Source organism: Oenanthe melanoleuca, linkage group LGE22 (assembly GCF_029582105.1).
Source record: "Oenanthe melanoleuca isolate GR-GAL-2019-014 linkage group LGE22, OMel1.0, whole genome shotgun sequence".
NCBI classification, from domain to species: domain Eukaryota; kingdom Metazoa; phylum Chordata; class Aves; order Passeriformes; family Muscicapidae; genus Oenanthe; species Oenanthe melanoleuca.
In genome coordinates this window covers 2,876,799-2,899,616 of record NC_079363.1, presented here as the reverse complement: position 1 = coordinate 2,899,616, position 22,818 = coordinate 2,876,799, and the positions used below count along the sequence as shown (strand labels likewise).

Sequence of the window (22,818 nt, the reverse complement as noted above, 5' to 3'; positions counted from 1 at the left end):
TCTTCCGTGGAGGGGGAGGGTTTGGGGCAGCCAAGCAAAACCTCAGGATTTAATTTTTGCTTTCTTAAGAAGCCAGAGCAAACCCAAGTGTCTGCAGGGCTCTTGAGGAGGCTTTATCTGGAAGATCTGGGTTGGGGATGGTGCTGGAGCACAGCAGCACTGATGCAGATGTTTCAGCCATTGCAAAAGGAGAATAAAACCGAGAAAAAGTGGATAAAAAACCCTCAGCCAAATGTTATTGCAAAGCCCTTATTGAATTTCAAAGGCTCAGAGGCTTTGCTCTGCCCTGACCTTGCAGCATCCTGGCCCTGCATAACTCTGGGCAGAGCTTGGGAAGGAGCAGGAGCGCACACGCAGCGTGCCCTGGCACGTTCAAAGGACACACTTGAGCAAAACCTTCCTCAAACCCAGGTGCACCAAAACACAGCAACATCTCATCCCCTTCGCCCAGGAAATCAAAGCAGCCTCGGTGAAAAACCAAATCCAGGGACAAAACCGGGCCCAGAATCCCAGGACAGCCGGGCTGGAAGGGCCCTCTGGAGCTCGTGCAGTCCAAGCCCTGCCAAGCACAGACACTGGAGCAGGGGGCACTGGGGGGCTTCCAGGTGGGCTTGGGATGTCTCCAGAGAGGGACAATCCATGCCCTCCCAGGGCAGCTCTTCCAGGACTCGGCCACCTCCATGGAAAGAAGTTCTTCCTCACGATGGGTGGAATTTCTTGTGTTCTGGCTTATGGCCATGACTGCTCCCTGCCCAGGGAGGTGGAGTGGCCATCCCTAAAGGTGTCCAGGGAAGGACTGGACGTGGCACTCAGAGCTCTGGGCTGGCGACAAGGTGGGGATTGGGCACAGCTTGGACTCGATGATCCTAGAGGGCTTTTCCCACCTCAGGGATTCTGGGATCCTTGTGCTGTCTCTGGGACCACTGAACGGTCTGACACCATCCTCTTGCCACCTCTTGGAGATGTTCACATGGATTGATGAGAGACCCTCTCAAATGAGACATTTGTATGGATATTTGGATATTCCCATGGTTGTTGGGATCCGCTCTCAGTCCCCTCTTCTCCAGACTGACCACGCCCAGCTCCTGCTAGTTCTCCTCATCAAAGAGATGCTCCAGACCTCTCATCACCTTGGTGGCTTCCACTGGACTCTCTCTGGGAGCTCCTGGTCCTTCTGGAGCTGTGGAGTCAGAGCAGAGCACAACTACTGCAGAGGTGGCCCCAGCAGGGCCAGGCAGAGGGGCAGGATCCCCTCTCTGACCTGCTGGCCACGCTCTTCCCAGGGCAATCCAGGATTCCAGTGAGCATTCCATTCCTTCTGACTGCTCATCATCAACCTGTCATCCACCAAGACTCCTCGGTCCCTGCTGTCCAGAGGATGTTGCAGAGGCCAAAAACTAGTGAAGGTTAAAAATATACTCTGAGTCACCTCAATTTCTGACCTCGCCAAATTGCACAGGTCTGGTGCGAGGATTTAACACAGCTCATGACATCCCAACCTTAACCACCCTGGAGAGTTTTTAACACCTTTTTTCCAGTCCCTTCTGAAAAAAGAGCAAATTGGAGCTCGGAGGCAGCTGAGCTCCTGCAGACAGAGTCCTGTTCCTCCTCCTCTTCCTCTGCAGTGCCCTCACCCCCAGGCAGCCCATGGCATGTCCTGCCTTTCCACAGGGAGCTGTCCCACCTGAGGGGCCAGCACAGCCCCTGCAGCCCTGAGCACCTTCAGGGGTCACTGCATGTGAGCAACACAAACCAAGAAAGGAACGTGCGAGGGACCGAGAGATTCTGCAAGAGTTTTCCTTGTTTTGCTGCCTAAACCATCATTTGCTTTGCTCTTTCAAATCCTTTGTAATATTCCACTTAATTGCCATTGTCTGCAGCAACAGGCTTTCCTAGAAGAGCTGGGAAAGTAATGACTCCCTTCCACATGAATCCTTTCCCTGTGCTTTAATTAAAACCTGTGCTCCTGTTCCCAGGTGTGACTTTGCATAAGTGATTTGGGAGTCAAAGGCAAGTTCCCTGCCTGGCCCCTGTCCACAGGCTCTTGGCACAGTTGTGCCAGTTCACATGGGCAGGCATAGGAAGGCAAATCTCCGTGGGTCTGCCATGCTTGGAACAGAGGTTTTTATTTTCAGTATGGCTGTGTTTTTGAGGTCTCATGGCTGAGGTTCCTGTGAAATCGGGAGTGGCGGGGTTTGGATGGAGCCAGGGGTGAAGTTTCCCCAGCTGCGTTTCCAGCCTGCAGGATATTCCCAGATCTCTACTCCCGGGGCGAGAGCACCCCCTTGCTACAGCCCATCCACCTCCTCATCCCCACGAGGGATCTGGCTCAGCCCATCCCGGGATCGGCTCCGACGGCGCCGCGGTGACTCACGGCTGGGACCGGGACACGGAGCTGGGAGCGCTGCTGCTTTCTGATTGCAGGACACAAAACCCAACCAAACCCAACCAAACCCAACCAAACCCCTCCTGCTCAGGCTCTTTCAAGTTCCCAGACAGAAAAAAGGCAGTGGTTGGAAACGCATCAACACAAACAACCCTGAGACGCAGCCCATCCCCTTAAGCGCCTCCTTTTGGATCGAGCTCCCGCACTTTTCGCTCACGTAGATAAATTTGGGGATTTTTTTTTTGTCTAACTGCTCAGGGTCTCATCTTTCTCTTTCACTATTACTTCACCTGGCCAAGGTGGGCAGCCCTGGGCAATGGGCAGAATCCAGTTCACAAAAGTATTTGGGGAGGTATTTTGAGTGGGAATGAGGGGATTTATTTTCCTGTCTCTCGTGCCCAGCTCTTCATGGACACAAGAGAAGGATCCTCAGCTCTCAAGCCCTTACACAACCCACACTCACTGTGGGGGTTGAAACTCCTTCACAAGGGTTCACCCAGGAGCAACATCAAGAGGCAAAAGCTATTTTAGAAAGTTTTTCCAACTGTGTGATCTCAGTGGAGTGAAGGAGGGGGTGGGAAGGAAAGTGGGTGAATTCCCCTCCACAGAACATCTTGGAGAGCCAGCAATGACGTGGAAACTGTTGGATAAATATAAGGCAGCAGGCAGAAAAGAGATAGAAATACCACTTCACAGGGAGCTTTTGAACCCTGAGCCTGACAAGGACGTACTACAAACCAGAATCATTTCACCTAGCTTTTAAATAGTATTTTTATAAGTCTGTATTAAGGAAAGTACTATTTAGGCTATTTTTACGTGACTTCGGAAAAGCCATTAACTTGCTGTCTTTCAAAGTCATGTCAACTAATTCCTCAGTTTCCGTGAAACAAGGGGAGATGATTTTTGGTAAGATCCCAAAAAATACTGCTATGGCACAGCTTCCACTCAGCTCATCTCTTCAAGTCCATGACCATTTAGATCCAGGAAAAAAAAAAACCAAACTTGTATATTAAAAAAGCACAATAATCAGAACTGATCTTTAAAATCACCTTCAGACCCAACTTTCCCAAGCCAACACCAGGACACGCACGGCCAGTGGCCGAGCTGGAAATCTTGGATAAGCCCTTATTTTTTCTTGCCTGTGCAACATGCTAAACCTTAAAATGCGACTTGCAAAACCTTCGCTTTGCTCAGCGAGCGAGTCCTTGGCTCGCCTGAGGGAAAGCTGCTCCCAGGGTCTCGGGAATCATGTTGCATCCTGCCCCTGAGTGCAGACCTGGTCCCATTCAATTCTAATTCCATGACTCAGAGCGGCGGCTTTGGTGGAGGGGGGAGCTCCCTCCGCCGCTACTTTCCTGCCTGCAAACAATGCATTTTTCAGCGCCTCGCCATAGCCGAGGTGTGTTTGACAAGGCAAGTTGCTGCAAGGCACGTCAAGTTCTGAACTCCCGTGCCAAGTTTTCCAAGCAGATAAAAGAGGAGGCTCCCAAGCTCTCCCATTACAGGGGTTTCTGCCTCCATTGCCCTCTGCTCCTTTGCTGCTGCACGGCCTCTTCTAGTTTTCCTCTCTCCTACTCTTTGTCTTCCCAACTGAACCAGCCATGAGCAGGATCTCTTTCAGATCATCTACTGGAGGGGGCATGAGGGGCTTTAGCTCAGGCTCTGCTATCGTAGGAGGTGGTGGCTCTGGGACCAGGAGCAGTTTTAGCTCTGTCTCCGTCTCCAGAGTTGGAGGAGGAAGAGCTGGAGGTGGCGGAGGCTTCGGAGCCGGCGGTGGCTTCGGCAGCAGAAGTCTCTATAACTTAGGTGGAAGCAAAAGAATTTCCTACAGCTCGGTCGGTGGAGGTCTACGAAGCGGAGCCGGGGGCGGATACGGCTTTGGTCTTGGCTATGGTGGTGGAGCAGGCGCTGGCTTTGGCTTAGGAGGAGCCGGTGGTGGTGGTGGCTACGGGCTGGGAAGCGGATTTGGGCTGGGAGGGCCTGGATTTGGGGGCCGAGGTGGCCCCGGGTTCCCTGTTTGCCCCCCTGGTGGCATCCACGAAGTGACCGTCAACCAGAGCCTCCTGGCGCCCCTCAAGCTGGACATCGATCCCGAGATCCAGAAGGTGCGAACGCAGGAGAGGGAGCAGATCAAGACCCTCAACAACAAATTTGCCTCCTTCATCGACAAGGTGAGAGTTTGGTCTGAACCATTAAGCCACGCATGCTATCAGTTGCCTTGGGGAAAAAACTTCAGGATGAAACTTCAATTTAGGGACTTGCCTGAACTGATCCCAGCCAACAAACAACATGGGCTTGGCTTAAAACTAAGAACTGTTTTATGTTTCCTCTTAGCAAGGATGAGTTTTTCAGCACCTTTATATTATTGACAAAGTAATTCTCTCTCTTCCCTGTAAAACCATCCTGGGGTGGATGGATCTTCTCCTCCACAATGGGATAGGACTAGTTTAAACCAGTAAGGTGGGCTGAGCATCTTCTGGAGGGAGAAACATTAAAGTTGCAAGTACAGGTATTTGGCCTGATTAAAACTCCTGAAAAAATTTTGCTAAACATCTCCAGAAGCTTCTAATACTTTTGAGAATCCAATTCCCTAAACTGAGACACTCCTAATAATTCCCCTCAGATTGTCCCAACATCTCTGGACCTTTTCTGTTGGTGATCCCACCTTTTCCTGGCAGCTCTGAGGTTTTCTGTTCGCTCACACATGCCCCTGGCTCCGTTCCTCCCCAGGTGCGCTTCCTGGAGCAGCAGAACAAGGTGCTGGAGACCAAGTGGACACTCCTCCAAGAGCAGGGCCACACTGTCACCAGGAAGTCCCTGGAGCCCATTTTCGAAGCCTACATCAACAACCTGCGGCGGCAGCTGGACAGCCTGGTGGGAGAGCGGGGCCGGCTGGACTCCGAGCTCCGCAGCATGCAGGACATGGTGGAGGACTTCAAGAACAAGTAAATATAACTCACTCCAGCCAGGAAAACCCAGCCAGGCGCTCCTTCCTGCTGGCGCACACATTGTCTTTGGCTCAGGTTTCTCCTCCCGGTATAGAACGTGTTCCCAGAATTACCCCTTCTTATTTTACATTTATCGTGAGCAAGGTCAGTGTTTAGCACAGGATTCCTGGGGAGCTGCTCCAGCATAACAGAGGTGGTGGTCTGATTCCTGGAGTCTCCTGAAATAATATATAAGGAGACAGAAAAATTAGTAGCTTGTGAGGATAATAGGCAAAACCAGAATGAAATGGAGCCAATAAACTTCCAGCTCCAAAATCCCCCATTTCCCATTCTGTGAAGGAAAATCCAGCCTTTCTAGAAGGCCCAGGTGGCCTGGGAATGCTTGGGCTCGCTCACCTCCCATCCCCTGGAAGATGATCAGCCTTTTGCCAAAAACTTCCCAGGGGAGAGAATTAATTCCCTGCTGAGACACGGGATCCAGTGGAGGGGGGATGATCATTCCCAGGACACACCAGTCAGCACCTGCTGCCTGGAGGGGACTTTTGGGAGGATTTTTCGGTGAGGCCATTGACTTTTATTTGTCTGAGAACAATAGGTCCCTCCTTCAACCAGCCCTGTCCGACTGCAAATTTGAGAATCACCCTGCAGGGCTAGAATATGTTAATATTAGCTAGCTAAGCATGGGAAGAGACAGATTTTTGGGAGAGGGGCTGGGAAGATTACACTTAGATCCGACAGGAGGGACTGGCAGAGCTTCTGGTGTGGTTTTGGGTGCATTTGAGGTCTTGAAATGTGTTCTAGGCTTTTAGAAATATTGGTCAGGCCCCAAACAATGAATTCTACACTCTGGATTTCAGAGCTACCTCCTGGGAAAGAGAACACATTTTATTTCAAGTCTAGAGTTTGTTCCTAGTCCACTGGCTAATTCCCACCTCTTCCCTTGTCCACTCAGAGATCTGGCTGCAGGGAGAACTCTGCCAATATTGGTGAGAGGACTGGCACAAACCTGCCTTTGAAAGCCAGGTCTTTGTCTCAAGAGCCTGCATGTTTTGTCTACTTTCTAGCTAAGCCCTGCCCTGATTATCTGATGAGAGGATGTTGCTCAGAGCCATAAAAAGTTCCACAGAACCACTGTCAGAGCTGTAATGATCCTCTCTTGCACAACCATGGAGTTTTTTGTTTTAATTAAATGCTGCAATGGGTTCTTCAGAGCCATTAGTGTTATTATAATACCAAATATCAAATGATTGCTTTATTATACATTTGTAGGCATTGCAGTGCAGCTTTGTTGAAAGTCTTTTGCATAACTTTGCTTGGAGCGAAGGTCACAGGGAATGGCTGCTCCTGCTTCCTGCCAGAACGGGCTCTGAATCTGCACATTTATGTATGAGCTTGACTTTATGGGCAGTGATTAAAATATATTAATTTAACTGGGACTACTCACCCCATGGAGTCCCACAGTTCAAAGACAGTAATATTTGCTCTGCGTCTGCTCTGGATAAACATGTGGGAGTAGGGAATATCTCCATGAGCCACAACTGACGGTTTGGGAATGGAGTGCTCCATCCAACCCCCCACTCTTTTATCCTGCAGATATGAAGATGAGATCAACCGGCGCACAGGCGCCGAGAACGAGTTCGTGGTGCTCAAGAAGGTGAGTGGTTTGGGAATTCTGAGCCAGGAAATGGAATTATCTCACCTTGCAGAGTTCAAGCAAGGCTTGGTGGGAGCTGGGGTCCTGCAGCCTCATGACTGGGTCAAGCTGTGAGATCAGCACCGGGCTGGGTCCTCCTGAGACCAGGAATGGGCACAATCTTCTCAAGATAGAGCTGCCCTGTTTTCTGGTCTCTTGTGGCTCAGCTCAACTCAGTCTCTGGTCTCATCTTGTGAGTCACAGCTTTGCCTTCTGCCCGAGAACCTGGTTCTGGCTCACAGTCCATGTCCGACGTTATGTTAAAAAAATACTTTGATCATGAGGACGTGAAAATGAGCCTAAGGAACTGCTGGCAGTGGCACAGGTTGTCCAGGGAAGCTGTGGCTGCTCAATCCATGGAAGAGTTCAAGGCAATACAGTCTGTGTAAGGTGTCTTTGCCCACGGCAGGGGTGAGAATTGGATAAGTTTCCAGGTAGGTCCCTTCCAACCCAAATCACTCCAGGATTCCACAATTCTATGAATAACAGACCTGGAAGCAGACATGGTCCCACGGGTGTCCTGAAGCCCCTTTGGGTTCTGGTTTCATCAGAAACCATTGGTATCTTCTCTTTAGGACGTGGATGGTGCTTACATGAACAAGGTGGAGCTGCAGGGCAAGGCCGATGCGCTGGCAGAGGAAATCAACTTCCTGAGAGCTCTGTACGAGGCGGTGAGTGGCTCTGGAGAGCACCCCCAGCACCTGCCCGTGGATCCACACCCAGGGCTCCATGGGACCTGAGGAGAGGGTGGTCCCAGCCTTTTGGAAACGATAATGCAGAAATAAGTCACAAAATGGAGACGGAGCAGGGGAAATGCAAGAAAACAGCTTGGCAGGGAGGATTCCCAACTCACCTCATCTCTGTGGCTTCCACCATGGGTGCCAGACCATTAACTTCATTTTCTGCATCTTTGCAGGAGCTGTCTCAGATGCAGCAGCAGGTGTCGGACACGTCGGTGGTGCTGTCCATGGACAACAACCGCAGCCTGGACCTGAACAGCATCATCGCCGAGGTGAAGGCGCAGTACGAGGACATCGCCAACCGCAGCCGCGCCGAGGCCGAGGCCTGGTACCAGAACAAGGTGGGCCACGGCTGGCAGGCTCAGAGATTATCAGAAATTATTTCCCATCATCTGAGGGGAGACAGGGACGAGATGTTCAAAGGTTTTGACTTTGGGCTCACAGAGTCACTGATAGAACTGGCCTTGAACACGTCCCCTTCCAGGTTCTTGTAGGTGACAGTGCCCAGGTCCCCTGTCCCATCAGGCGCTGCCTTCCCAGCACACAGAGGGCGAAGGGCCAGTGCCGTTATTCCACGGGCAGATTTCAGAGCAATCTTGTCCCCCACCCCTTGGCCCTTATCCAGACCTACACTCTGTTTCCTGAAGTCCCTCACCCTTCCCTGAGCTCCAGTGCTCACCAGGGCTCTCTGCTCTCCTCTCCCCACACCAGTACGAGGAGCTGCAGGTCTCCGCCGGGAGACACGGGGATGACCTGAGGAACACCAAGATTGAGATTTCAGAGATCAACCGGATGGTGCAGAGGCTGCGGAATGAGATCGACAGCGTGAAGAAACAGGTAGGAGGGAGATGGTCCTGCAGAGCAGGAGGAGGCGGGTGGGAGGTGATGGTGGTCAGACACGGCTCCCATCAGGAGCCCTCAGCGCCATCCTGGCAGCCACCAGCCAGGGCCCACAACCGCCCAGAAACAGAGACACTGGTTTGGGGAGCCCAAGTGAAACAACTGCCTGTTCTCCCCACTCTCAGTGTGCCAACCTCCAAGCAGCCATTGCCGAGGCCGAGGAGCGCGGGGAGATGGCCCTGAAGGACGCCAAGGCCAAGCTGACCGAGCTGGAGGACGCCCTGCAGAAAGCCAAGGCTGACCTGGCCCGGCAGCTCCGCGAGTACCAGGAGCTCATGAACTGTCAAGCTGGCCCTGGACATCGAGATCGCGACCTACAGGAAGCTGCTGGAGGGCGAGGAGAGCAGGTGGGGACACGTGGAGCTGCTGTGTGCTGGCCAGGGACCATCTCCTTGGGGTCAAACAGCTCTTCCCAAGGGGCTGGAGTACCAGGGCAGGATTGAAATGTTGAACTTTGTAGGCAAAGTTTTGTGTCCAGCTCTTGGCACCTGACAGAGATAAAAATGAGCAGTATCACCTTTCACGTGTAACACAGACACACCCCACCTACCAAAGCCATGCAGATGATCCCACGGACGAGGTTTTGGCATTATTGCTCACTTTCCCCTTTCCCAACAGGCTTGCTGGAGAAGGAGTGGGAGCCGTCAGTGTCTGTGAGTATCACCTCCCTCCCACCTCTTTGTACCCTTCCACCGCTCACCAAGGGCGTGACCAGGCGGGGGTCTCCCCACCTTGGCGGTCCAGCGGTCTCACCTGAGCACTCTGTCCCTTGCAGCCGTGGTCAGCAGCTCCAGCGGGATGGGCTACGGCGGCGGGAGCTGCCTGGGCCTGGGCGGGGGGCTCGGCATGGGCGGCGGCGGCGGCGGCTACAGCGTGAGCGGCGGCGGCTTCGGGGGCAGCGGCGGCGGCTTCGGGGGCAGCGGCTTCTCCGGCGGGCACAGCTATGGTGGAGGCAGCTCCTTCAGCTCGGGGAGCAGCCGGGGCGTCAGCTCCAGCACGGGAGGCAGCGTCAGGATCGTTTCCAAGACCACCACCAGCAAAAAGACCATCAGATAAGGCTGGCGATGTGACCGTCGGCAGCGCCGGCTCTGCCCCGCAGATCGTGGTGTAAATAGCAGCTAGAGCCTCCCCTTCCTCCGTCCTTCAGCTCTGGGGCAGCGGGGGGACCAGGGCCCCTCCCTGGGAATCCGGAGCACCTTTGGCTGAAGCACAGGTTGTAACAGGTCGCGGCTGCTCGGACCCCAGGGTGCCCCTTGTCAGCAAGGCCCTGGTCTCTCCTCAAATTCGGGGAAATGGAAGCATTGTGTGCAACGGCGACAGCCGTGTCATCCATCCCATTCCCACAGCCTTGTGGGACCACAGGCCCAGGTCCTCAGCAGTGGAAACACCTCCAAGAGGCTCTAAAAGCCTCTGCCCCACAACACGTTACAACCTCCAAAGGTTTTGTCTGCAATTCAAGGTTTCTTCCAGCCCCTTCTGTTTTCTCTGGCACTTGTGGGAAAGGTTTTTGCTTTGTGTGTATAAGATTTCTAACTACTTGTCTTCATGGCTGCAGCCTCCTCACTTCCATGCCTAACCTACTGTAAGGTCCAATAAAAGAGCATTTCTCATTTTTAAACTGCTGTGTTTTGGCTTTTCTTCCCTCCTCCTGCTGTGGGTGTTGGTGTGTGCCGTGTCCCTGCTGCACTGGGGACACCCTGAGGGCAGTTCCTGAGACAGGACTGGCTCCTTGAGGAAACAAAACTCAGTTTTAGGACTTGGGCCCTAGGACAAGTCGGGGCAAATGGGAAGAGGGTGGGATGGGCAATGTGGTCTATGGAAGGTGCCCCTTCCCATGGCATGTGGGTGGAACTGGATGGGCTTTAAGGTCCCTTCCAATCAAACTATTCCATGATTCTATGGATGGAGAACTGAGGCACAGGAAGGAAAAGCTGCCTCAGAACTGAGCCAAAAGCTGGATGAATCCCACTGTGGTGGTTACCTGCAAAGTTGCACTTTCTCCTGTCACTGCAGGAGGGAGGAAGCACAGGGAAGTGGGGAGAAGAAAGGTGATTCCCAAAGGTTTATTTGGGATTCATGGGCTGGCTCATGCAGGGCATGGGCTCAGCCATTAGCTTTGTACAAGCAGGAGTAAATTGTACAACAGAGAGCCCACCTGTGGCATCAGCACCCTGGCGAGGACACAGCGAGATTGACCCCAGCAGGAAGAGGATGGAGCAGGTGGACGTTGCCCTGGCTGGGAAGAGCAGCTGCAGGGGCAGGCACAGGGCAAGGCACCCAAAATCTGCACCTTTTGCACACTGGAGGTTTCCCTGGGACATGTGAATATCCCATTAAACACCTGGCTGCTCCTCTGCAAGGGCAGTTTCAGGGCCGTGTTTGGGATGAGCTCGATGTCTTCCAAGGTGCCCACAGCACTTCAGTCTCCCAGCTCCCACCCAGCTGCAGGGAGGCTCTCATGGCCTGGCAGGTTGGGGGATTTCAGCTGAGATTCCACACCAGTCCCCCCAGGGCTTCCTCCTGTGGCTCCACAGGTGTCTCCTGATCCCACTCCCCACCTGTGCCAGGTGTGGGTCCCAGCAGGAATGGGGCAGCACCAGGCCAGGTGGGAATCCAGCCCCAACGGCAGGACAAGAACCAAGGGCCAGGAACGAGCCAGGGCAGATGAGAAAGGACCGGAGCCCTTTGGGAATGCTGGTCCCAAAGGGAGAAGGACGGTGCCCATCAACCCATCCCTGCAACCCCCAGCTGGGAGCAGAGAGGAGAGGGGGTGTCAGCTGGGTCTGCCAGGAAAAACCCCTCGTGCAACATTCCAGAGCAGTTTTCTGGGGAAAAGCCTCCAAGCTCCCACACCAAGGGGACCCCTCACCCATCACCTGGCAGCAGGTGAGAGAATTCCAGCCAAGCCAGCCGAGCACCTCCAGCAGGTGGGGACCCAGAGCAGGGAAAGGGATGGTCCCGCCCCACGGTGGGATGAACATCCTGAGATCCACTGCAGCACTGGGAAGGGCCAGGGGACTGATGTCTTGGGAAAGCTGGGGCAGCCTGTTTGCACCAGAGGAGGTTTTGTGGCGGGTGAATGGTTGGGCTCCGTTAATTGAAGGGTTTTATCCACTTTTCATCTGGCCTTGTCTCTCAGACCGATTTGAGGGAATGGCTCCCAGAGCCGAGGTCGTGGCTGAAGCAGAGCAGCCCAGTTTGTTGGGTTTAATATTGAAAATGTCAGATCTGATGATTTTTGATTTTTAACTCAAGTTGCACAACGCACTGGACCATCGGCCTCATCAACACATGGCTCCACCACCAATGAACCCTCCAAGGAACAGCTTTGCCAAATCTTTACTCATCCCCACGGCAGCAGGAGAGCTCCTGAGCCTCTGTGAGCCAGTAAAACATCTCTGCCAAATCCTTGCTCATCCCCACGGCAGCAGGAGAGCTCCTGAGCCTCTGTGAGCCAGTAAAACATCTCTGCCAAATCCTTGCTCATCCCCACGGCAGCAGGAGAGCTCCTGAGCCTCTGTGAGCCAGTAAAACACCTCTGCCAAATCCTTGCTCATCCCCACGGCAGCAGGAGAGCTCCTGAGCCAGTGCTGAGGGCGAGGATGCAGCCAAAATCAGCCCTGAGCAGCTCTATGCTCTCTGTTCTGTGTTTCCAGTGAATGTTCTAAGAGCCCATCCTGGCACACCTCCTTTGCATCTTGCAGAGCAGATGCAAAAAGCTGCATTCAGCTTCCATCCTCCTGATTTGCAGACACCTGGAAAATTTGATACACTCAAGTAAAATCTGACATGTGATTTTAGCTGCCACCAAAACACGGGGTGAAACATTTTCTGAAACCAAATATTCGGTTTCAATATTTTCCATGGGAATGACCCTGTCCTGAAACACTGAACCAGCTGCCCTTAACAATTCCAAAACAAAACTTTGCAGCTTTTTTGACGCAAAAGCAGAATTTCCATCAAAGAAAATCATTTTAATTTGCAAATTGTTCATTTGCACAGGCTGCAAATGGAACTACACAAAGTGCCTGCAGGAGAGGCAGCACAGGATGCAGCAAATCCAGAGTGGGACAATATTCCAGCTGCTCAGCTGGAGCAATATCCTGCCCAAAGCAGTTGGAGGTCAGGAATGGAACCAGCCCTTCAGGAGTGGAAAATAAACACGAGGGCCCCTGGAATCGCTGCCCTGTGACTGGACCCACTTTCCAGGACACATGGATAGTCCTTGTTTATCTCCCCAGCTCCTTGTGCCAATCCAGCTGCTTTAACAGGGAAAAACTAAACACCACACTGTGGACGCCATTGAAGCGTCAGGCTGAAAATGGCAAGGGCTTGAAATTTTTCTCATGCAGGGGAAGCTCCCAGGCTGAGACAATTTCTCTCTCATGCAGAGGAGGATTTCCCAGGCTGAGACAGTTTCTCAGTTCCAGCCTGAGCCTTTCCCAGGATGATAACACTGGGGAAAAATAAAAAGGAATTAATAACAAGATTAACACCTGGGCTTCAATGATAAACAGTTCTCACGGTTTGTGAGAAAGTTTTATTTTCTTCAATTATCCAATAGACTGCTGTTCTGTTTGTAGTTTGTGGACCACACTATAAGAATGTGGTCCGCCGTTCAATAAACCTCTTCTTTAGCCACCTAGCTAGAGGAGTCCGTGTCGTTATTCTGCGCAATACATCGCGAGTAGCGACACCACACCAGCACCATGGATCTTCAGAAGGAAAACCAAGGAGGAGCAGGATGGAGCTGAGGGATGTGGAACGGGCACAGAGATCACCAAAGCTGTGGGACTTCCCAGCAAAGCCATTTCCAGGGCTCTGTGCTCTGTGCTGGGAGAAAAGACATGCCTCAGGGCCAGGAGAAAGGTTGGGATAGGACAAATACCCTGAGAGCACCTTCAGCCTTTGGAGCTGTGTTCCCACGTGGGGTCACAGCCCCGGGCAGGGCACTCTCCAAAGGCATCACAGGGAGATGGGAGGGTCCAGTTCCTTCAGGTGCCACCAGAGCAGGGTAAAGGAGGGAGCAGACCCCTCCAAAAGCCTGAGGCTCCTTCAAGAGGCAGCAGAGCCGTGAGAACAAGCCCTCCCAGGCGTGTGCCAGGCAGCAGGATGGAGTGAAGCTCTTTGCAAAGCCTGGGCTGCACTGGAGTCTCCCTGCTGGCACAGAAAACAATCATCTGGGGAAAGCAGGTCACACCTACACTTCAAAGTCACCAGGAGCTGGAGCTGACTGGCCTGCAGATACTGCTGGGAACAGGCTCAAAGGGCCCAGAGCAGGGCAACACCTGTGGGAAAACTTGTGAGGAGCTCATCCTAACTCATCCCTTCAGGAAATGGGATTCTGGACACTCGCCTCCACCCAGGGGTCTCTGAGGGGCACAGCCCCTCAGCACAGGGATGCTGTGAGCTCAGTGGTCTCCGTGGAAAAACCTCAGTCCTGCTGGGCTCCATTAATGCAGGATGAAATAGAAAATTGCACCCGAAATGAGTCGGGTTTGAGTTTAGCTTGGAAGCCCAAGTTTAACCCAAAGGCTTTAATTTAGGCAATTAACCTAAATTACAGCCTTGACTTTGCTGATAATTAAACTGAGATTAGGTAGCACAGGTGAACCAATGCAAAGTAGTTTGACATGCTCTTGTTTTACAAATATGGTTATTTTAGCAAACAAAACACAAAGAGGAACATCCAAAAAATTCAGCCTGAGAAGTTGCATCGGGTGAAGGATTCTGAGGTGGGTTCTGGACAGGAGCAGCAGAGCAAATGGATGGAGAGGAGGTGATGATGAGCTGCTGGAGACATCCCTGTTCACCAAGCCACAGGAAAATGGCTCAGATTTATCACTAAGGGGGCTGGAGTTGCATTTGTTGCTCTGACAGAGGCAGAGCTCCCTAATCTCAAAGGAGAGGTTTTTACCTTGACAGCACACGGTGCCAGACGCAAATTCAGCCACGACTTGACTCCCAGGGTTTGTACAGTGTTCTCCTGCCTCTCGCTCTGGGCTGGCAGCTTGTCCTGGAGGGCAGAAACGAGGGGAGGGAGGGAAGGGGCTCCAGAGCCTGCCCAGCCCCTCTGACACCAGCGGGGCTCTGGCCCACGGGGACCTGCCCCGACACAGCTCCTGAGGACCAGGAGGAAAAGCTCCCAGCAGTGGGTGAGCTCCAGCTCCATCCTCTGTATCAGGAGGTCCCTGTGCCAGAGCAGCAAATCCATTCCCTGTCTGGAGCTGCAGGAGCACGGGAGACACTCCCCTGGGAGCTGCCTGGAAACCCTGAGTTTCGCCAACAGAGCAGGGTGGGGACCCCCTTTCCACCAGCCCATTCCCCAAACCTGCAGCTGCAGTTCCTTGTGCTCCCAGTTCTGCCTTTTGTAATTATCTCTGAAATTCCTTCCGGATGAGTGACGACCACATCACCTCCGCCCTGGCAAAACGAGGAATGGAAAGAAATTAATTCCTTCTCAGTTGCTTGGAGGAGCTGCTTTATTACTGCTGTTATTAACCATGGGCTCCAACGCACTCAGTGGATTCCTTTGCCAAAAAAAGACAAGTTTCAGATGTAAAGGGAGCCTGAGGGGAAGAAGGAAAGCACTGACACATCCCACTGGGAGAACTGGGGGGGCTCTGCCCTGCACACCCAGACTCCCCACGTTGTGTGTCTACCTGGGGAGGGAGGATCTGCCCTTTGGTGCTGATCTCCACTTAAAACTGCTTTCAGGTACTCAGGAGAGATGGAGAGAGCTGAGAGAGCGATTCCCAAAGGAACCATGGGCTGGCAACTTCCAGCTGCTTTTGAGAATCTTGGTCATGGAGTGGTTTTGGGTGGGAATGGGCTTCAAAGCCCATCCCATTATCCCATCCCATCTCCCACTGTCCCAGCCTGCTCCAGCCTGGCCTTAGACACTTCCAGGGATGGGGCAGCCACAGCTGCTCTGGGCAGCCTGTGCCAGGGCCTCACCACACTCACATGGAGAATTTCTTCCCAACATCCAATCTAATTTTCCCCTCTTTCAGTCAGAAATCTTTCTGCCTGGGACTGGAATCCAGCATGTGGGAATGAATCTCATGACCTCAAGTCCTGATAGCTGTCAGCTGGTGGGCAAAGCCCCCAGACTGATCAATAATCCTTTCAGCAATGCCCTTTGCACACAGACTTTGCTTACAATCTGTTTGCTTCCAGCTCCCAGGGGTGCAGAATCAGACCCAGCAACAGAGCCCCACTGTGCAAAACCTGCAGCGCTCAGCCCTTCCTTGCAACACAGGCTCAGCCTGGCAGCAAACACAAAACCAACCTGACAAACCCTGCCTAAGAATAACATTGAATTTAAAACCTCCATTGCAAACATCGTGCCTCAGACAGCTGGGAAACAACAGGGACACAATTTCTGGGAATTTCCTGCACGTGGATACGTCACCAGGCAGGAGCAGATGGAAGCACAACTGCCCCCACCACGGGGATTCTTCATTATTCCACTGATTCCTCATTATTGCATTGATTCCTCATTATTCCATTGATTCCTGTGCTGCAGCAGCACCTGGTCTGGTCTGCAGCCAGCACAAGGGGAAGCTGCTCAGGGTTTATACATTTACAATTTCAGCCTTTTGTATAAATAAATATAAATCCTATTTTCCCGAATAACACAAAACACCACAAGCACTTTTTGTCCCTCAAAATCAATTATTTTTTACATTTTTACCTTTTATTTTTACTAAGACCACCTGTTAAATGGAAAGGGCTGTGGTGGTACCTGTGGTGGGAAAGGTCCAGGATGTCCCAGCGTGTCCTGTGGATCTGGGCAGAGGCAATCCCATAGGAGCACTTTCCAGTGGATTTCAGCAGGCAGGATCACACTTCCAGATGTGCTGAAAGAGCTGATTAAATCCTAGGGAAATGACATTGTGTTTATTAAGTGTGCATTGGGAATGGCCCCGGAGCGCTCCATTTCCACCGAGCCAGTGGAGTCAAAGCAGTTCCTATTCCCACAATCTTTCCTCCTATGTATTTATTTCTGAGTTGTTTGCTTGTTTGTTTTCATCCTGCTAAAATAAAGTCCAAACCCTCAAACCTCAGGTAGCAACACATGTTTGTGACAGAGCTCAGTGGCAGCTGTCAAAATCCACAAAAGAACAAGAAGATCTTGTCAAAATATTCCATTTTTATTAGTGTAATTATACTTTTTAAGACCGTGGAATAAACAGGATTTCCAGCAGGATTTCCAGAGGGACCTGAGCTTTTTAGGCATGGGAGTAAAACTGTATCTGCCAATTTCTGTGGTGGCTCAGAGGGGACCCCATGGTCCAGGGAATCACAGGATGTCGTGGGTGGGAAGGGACCTTAAAGATCATCGAGTTCCATGCACAGGGTCACCTTCCATAAACCAGGCTGCTCCAAGGCCTTGGACACTCCCATGGATGGGGAGACCACAACCTCTGTGGGCAGATTTCACAAGAATCCTATCACAGAGATATCCTGAAACCCCAGGATAAAACAACTGACTGCAGGGCTGGCTGCGGGACTGGCACCACTCCTAAAGCACAGGGATTTAAACTTTCCCAAGCCCTGCTTGTGAACAAAAGAAGGGGCAAAAGCAATCCTGAGGGATGAAATTTTCCAATGACAGAGGTGTTGAGTGACAGGCACTTGGTGTTTTGCTGCTGGTGCCCAGAGTGACTCATCAGCACTTTCCAGCTTTGAAATGGGGACGAGTCTGGCTGTCTACAAAGACCGGCGACAGTTATTCCCAAACAATTCCCTGTTGCTGAGAACCTGGGCTGTATTATTTCAGCAGGGCGTGTGTGCAGAGTGAGTTCACTCTCCAGAATGCTGTTGGACATGCCAAGCCTAATTCATCAGAAAGATGATCCACCTCATCCAACCCATCCCAGGCTCATACATGCATAAAAGGGCTCTCCCAGCCCTTGCAGAGCACAGGTTCACCTCTCTGCTTTCCCTCCTACTCCTTGCTCCAGGCCAGCTCCTTTGCTCCTCCGTTCTAGCTGCAGCACCCACCCCGACCCGCAGAGCCCCAGCGATGTCTCGCCAGTCCACCGTGCGGATTCAGAGGGGGAGAAGCGGCTTCAGCGCCGCCTCGGCCGTGGTGCCCAGCACCTGCCGGACCAGCTTCAGCTCCTGCTCCGTCACCCGCCTGGGCAGCTGCAACGCTGGCAGCGGCTTTGCCAGGGTCGGGGGCGGCTTTGGGAGCAAAAGCCTCTACAATGTTGGCGGCTGCAAGAAGGTGTCGGTGGCTGGAAGGGGCGGCAGCTTCCTGGGCTCGGCGGGGTTTGGCGGCAGCGTGTACGGGGGCGGCTTCGGCGTCCCAGCCAACCTTGGCTACGGATACGGGGCCTTTGGGGGATCCCCTGGGTTCCCAGCTGGGGGCATCCACGAAGTCTCCATCAATCAGAGCCTCCTGAAGCCGCTCAACTTGGAGATCGACCCCAACATCCAAAGGATCCGAAAAGAGGAGAAGGAGCAAATCAAAACCCTCAACAACAAATTCGCCTCCTTCATTGACAAGGTGAGATCTGAGCTTTCCTAAATACCTGATTGTTTGACAGGGACAACTTTCTTTTCTGCTTGATGAGGAGGAACAGAAGTGAGGAATGAGATGGGAAGATGCCCTGGAAGCTCCAGGGAATGGCACCTGTTCTATAGCGGTTGCCATGAATTAATCATCCAGTGTTCGAGTTCTTCCTTGTTTGCTGCTCCTCATCTCACAGGCAGTGGGGAAAGAAATCTCCAGAGGACAAATCCCACCCTTCTGGAGACTTTAGGCTCCTCCAGTGAGCATTTCAGGAGTCTTGGAAACAGCTTTCTGGATGATTAAATGAATTCCAGAAACCCACCTAGAATGAGCAGGAAATTGGTACAAGGGAGAAGCAGCTTCTCAATGCTTGAATTCCTTAAAAGGCGTTTAAATCTGTCACCAAAATGTTTGGATTTTCAGTTCAAAATATCCAAATCTGTCTGCCCACCACATTTCACTGATGCAGAAGAACATCTCCTCAGGTCAAGCTGCTCCTCCTTGGTTTCAAGGAAAACGCTGCAATATTTTGGATGTTTAGTGGGGTAGGGGAGCTCTACTGAAGGGAAGGAGAAGCAACACCTTAACAATGTTATTTTCATTAAAGAGCAACCCCTGCTTTGATCCTTATGGGATTTTACTCACATTTTTCACTCAAAATTCCTGTACCTGGTCTCAGTTTAAAGAATGAACAGAAAACCAGAAAACCAAGGGTTGTTCCAGAGTTTGTAACACTGAACAGGATCCCTGCAGTCAAATCTCCCAACAGATGAGAATTTGAGCACTTCACCCTCTCAGCCAGACCCTCCCATCTGCAGGGAAATTCTCCCCAGTTTCTTTTCTTTCAAAGCCCCTTCAGGATATTTCTCCTTCCAGGTCCGATTCCTCGAACAACAAAACAAAGTGCTGGAAACCAAGTGGAGTTTGCTGCAGGAGCAGGGAATGAAAACAGTGAAGAACAACCTGGAGCCGCTCTTTGAGACCTACATCAACAACCTGCGAGTGCAGCTGAACTCGCTGCTGAGCGACAAGGGCAGGCTGGAGGGAGAGCTCGTCAACACCCAGTACCTGGTCGAGGACTTCAAGAAGAAGTAAGTCTTGAGCTAATGCTCTACTCACCTGGGCAGGTGCAGCCTTTCTCCTCTCCACATCCTTAAACCAGCTGGGGAATCCAGGAGAGTCCAGGATCCTGGAATTTGCAGTAATAATATTTTCTCAAGGAGAAATTTTCTCAGTAGCAAAGTAACAGATCCAAGTGCACCAACATTTAGGGAATAATTTGGAGCATGATCAAAGACTTATTAACTAAATTACCTGCTGAGAGGGGAAAATTACACAGTAGGTCTGAAAGTTTCAGGGCAGCACGTTTCATTTGCTTAAAACAGCAGAAGGAGGATGACTAATGGCCAGAAATAAGTAAAAAATAATGGATTCGTTCAAATGGTTTTGATGTACTTGTTATAACTGGTCCAGCTCCTGGTCTCTCATTGAGGGAAAAGAGCATTGTATGCAAAATGCTCTGAAGGAAATTCATTCCAGCAAACTCAAGTCTCTCTGTTACCTGCCCAAACAAAAACCCCCTGTGCCGTCCTCCCTTAGGTATGAAGATGAGATCAACAGGAGGACCATTGCAGAGAACGAATTTGTGACACTCAAGAAGGTGAGAGCAAATTCCAGGGCACTGTGGGATGGCTCATTGCAGAGCTCTGATCACCCACTCAGTCACAAATCCATCCATTACAGTTCCAACCCCTTTATTTTTTTATTTATTTTTTATGATTTCTTCCCTGGATTGTTATCACAATGCATGTTCCTGATTTACTGATAGGGGTGCAAACCACCCAAAAATCTCTCATCCCCCAGGATGTAGATGCTTCCTACATGAACAAGGTGGAACTCCAAGCCAGGGCAGATGCACTGAATGAAGAAATTAATTTCCTGAGAGCACTTTACGAAGCAGTGAGTACAACCAGCTCCAAAACATCCCGGTTCTCAGTGAAGAGCTCCTCTCCCTCCGTTCCTCTGAGAGCCTCTAATTCCTTCCCCCAGGAAACGCTAAATCCTTCCCCTCTGCAGAGTTGCACCAACACCTGAGCTGCTGAGATAACGATCTGCAGCAGCCTCTCCCAGGTCTGCAGCTCACCTGGGAAGGTGAAAAGCCATCTCCCAAGGGAATTACCTCATTCCCGTGCTCTTGCAGGAGCTGTCCCAGATGCAGACCCAGATCTCGGACACCTCTGTGGTTCTCACCATGGACAACAACCGGAACCTGGACCTGGACAGCATCATCTCGGAGGTGAAGGCGCAGTACGAGGAGATCGCCAACCGCAGCCGCGCCGAGGCCGAGTCCTGGTACCAGACCAAGGTGAAGGACCTGGGCTGTCCCTTCTCTCACCTTCAAATCTTGTCTGCAACAGATAAAGACTGACTCTTCCAAGAAATCCTTCCCAGCTGCTGATCTGGGCTTGAGAAGGGGTTCTCAGGCTCCTGGTAATTCCAAAAAAAGTGGATTTCCCCTGAGTGGTTGTTCTCTCTGTGGCAGTACGAGGAGCTGCAGGCCACGGCTGGCAGGCACGGGGACGACCTCAGGAGCACCAAGCAGGAGATCTCGGAGCTGAACCGCCACGTGCAGCGGCTGCGGTCCGAGATCGACAGCGTGAAGAAACAGGTACAGGGAGCAAACCCAGTGCTGAACAGGCACAGGGAGCAAACCCAGTGCTAAACAGGCACAGGGAGCAAACCCAGTGCTAAACAGGTACAGGGAGCAAACCCAGTGCTGAACAGGTACAGGGAGCAAACCCCACTGCTAAACAGGCACAGGGAGCAAACCCAGTGCTAAACAGGCACAGGGAGCAAACCCCACTGCTAGAACAGGTACAGGGAGCAAACCTAGTGCTAAACAGGCACAGGGAGCAAACCCAGTGCTAAACAGGTACAGGGAGCAAACCCCAGTGCTAAACAGGTACAGGGAGCAAGCCCCACTGCTAAAACAGGCACAGGGAGCAAACCCAGTGCTAAACAGGCACAGGGAGCAAACCCAGTGCCAAAACAGGTACAGGGAGCAAACCCCACTGCCAAAACAGGCACAGGGAGTGAACCCCACTGCTAGAACAGGTACAGGGAGTGAACCCCACTGCTAGAACAGGTACAGGGAGCGAACCCCACTGCCAAAACAGGTACAGGGAGTGAACCCCACTGCTAAAACAGGCACAGAGCAGCAAACCCCGCTGCTAAAACAGGCACAGGGAGCAAACCCCAGTGCTAACCAACGTACCCTGTAGGGGAGAGGAAGGAAAAGGCTGGAGCAACCTCAGCAGTGCTGGGTTTGACCCTTTCCCAGAGAACTGTCAGTGAAACTGGTGGGCTGATGGTGCTGGGTAGATCCTTGTGTTTGCAGGGAGGTGAGGAGCAGCCTGGGTGTGGGTGGGGGCTCTGAGCAGAGCTCCGTGTCCTGCAGTGTGCCAACCTGAAAGCCGCCATCGCCGACGCCGAGGAGCGCGGGGAGCTGACCCTCAAGGACGCCCGGGCCAAGCTGGCCGAGCTGGAGGACGCCCTGCAACAGGCCAAGGCCGACCTGGCCCGGCAGCTCCGCGAGTACCAGGAGCTCATGAACGTCAAGCTGGCCCTGGACATCGAGATCGCGACCTACAGGAAGCTGCTGGAGGGCGAGGAGTGCAGGTGGGTGGGAAACATCAGCCCTGGGCATTGCTCAGGAGAAGCTCAGCATTTCTGGAATGCTCAACAGGGGCACAGAGCGGGGAGATTGTCCCAGATAATGGAAATAACAAAAATCCGTGAATTATGCTGTGATTTTAATTTTCTTCACAAAGGCCTCTGGGAAATGTATCCTATTGTTCTCCCCCCAATATTAACAGACTCCTAATCCTCTTCCTTGTGTTCCATCCCTGAACAGGCTGGCTGGAGATGGGGTCCCGGTGAATATCTGTAAGTCTCAAAAATATAATAATTACCTTGTTTAAACGTTCCTGTGTCTCTGCACCAGAGATGCTGAAACATTTCCTTCTCCTCCTTGCAGCCGTCACCAGAACAACGGTGGGGTCGGGGTACGGAGGAGGGAGCAACCTCGGCATGGGAGGGGGGATCTGCAATTTGGGGAACAGCTTCAACTGTGGCAGCGTTCCCGGGGTGAACAGCAGCACCTTCGGGGCTGGCAGCAGCTCCAGCATGAAGTTTGTCTCCAGCTCCTCCACCAGAAGAAGTTACAGGAGCTAAAACTCTCCAGCACCGAAGCTGGTCCTTTACTGAAGCGTGGCAGGGCCAGCGCCACCAGGGCCACCTGCAGCCCCAGTCCTGTCCCACGGGAGCCCCTCCTTAGGAACTCTCTCTCAGCTGTGTTGTCTCGCACACATCCTGCTGGGCTCAGCCCTGAGTCTCACCGGGTTAAACCTGCAGCTCGCTTGCTCCAGCTCAGCAACTTTTTGGCCGGATTTTGTATATAAAATGTGTCCCGTGACTGTTTGTCTCTCTTCACTTTCTGGGGTTTGTCTAATAAAAATGCACATGTAATTTATTCTATTTTGCGGTCCTTTTAATTAAAGAGGTGCAGGAGAAAATGCAAACACGGGTAACAAGAACTTTCCCTTAGGCCCTGACCAGTTAAAGGCTCA

At 52.2% G+C, this 22,818-nt stretch overlaps 2 protein-coding genes and 1 long non-coding RNA gene across 3 annotated transcripts in view; 2 read left to right on the top strand and 1 right to left on the bottom strand.

Annotated features, from left to right (window-relative positions):
- Positions 1-10,309, top strand: part of LOC130265899 (keratin, type II cytoskeletal 5-like) — a 17,269-nt gene extending 6,960 nt beyond the window's left edge. The window contains 10 exon segments of the mRNA XM_056515235.1: positions 4,232-4,557; positions 5,117-5,331; positions 6,928-6,988; positions 7,603-7,698; positions 7,944-8,108; positions 8,479-8,604; positions 8,793-8,948; positions 8,950-9,014; positions 9,286-9,320; positions 9,443-10,309. Coding sequence (XP_056371210.1) covers positions 4,232-4,557; positions 5,117-5,331; positions 6,928-6,988; positions 7,603-7,698; positions 7,944-8,108; positions 8,479-8,604; positions 8,793-8,948; positions 8,950-9,014; positions 9,286-9,320; positions 9,443-9,723 — 1,526 coding nt within the window. The 3' untranslated portion in view covers positions 9,724-10,309.
- The window catches only part of LOC130265905 (uncharacterized), a 24,193-nt gene extending 3,665 nt beyond the window's left edge, over positions 1-20,528 (bottom strand). Inside the window, exons 1-2 of the long non-coding RNA XR_008842706.1 lie at positions 20,460-20,528; positions 8,019-8,092 (exon numbers count right to left, since the gene is read on the bottom strand). This is a non-coding gene — a long non-coding RNA (uncharacterized LOC130265905). The remainder of the gene's footprint in view (positions 1-8,018; positions 8,093-20,459) is intronic.
- On the top strand, positions 17,699-22,818 carry LOC130265903 (keratin, type II cytoskeletal 75-like). Its single transcript, XM_056515240.1, has 9 exons — positions 17,699-18,184; positions 19,067-19,281; positions 19,790-19,850; positions 20,054-20,149; positions 20,391-20,555; positions 20,733-20,858; positions 21,648-21,868; positions 22,104-22,135; positions 22,227-22,818. The coding sequence occupies exons 1-9, from the start codon at positions 17,699-17,701 to the stop codon at positions 22,421-22,423; spliced, it is 1,599 nt and encodes a 532-aa protein (XP_056371215.1). The 3' UTR covers positions 22,424-22,818.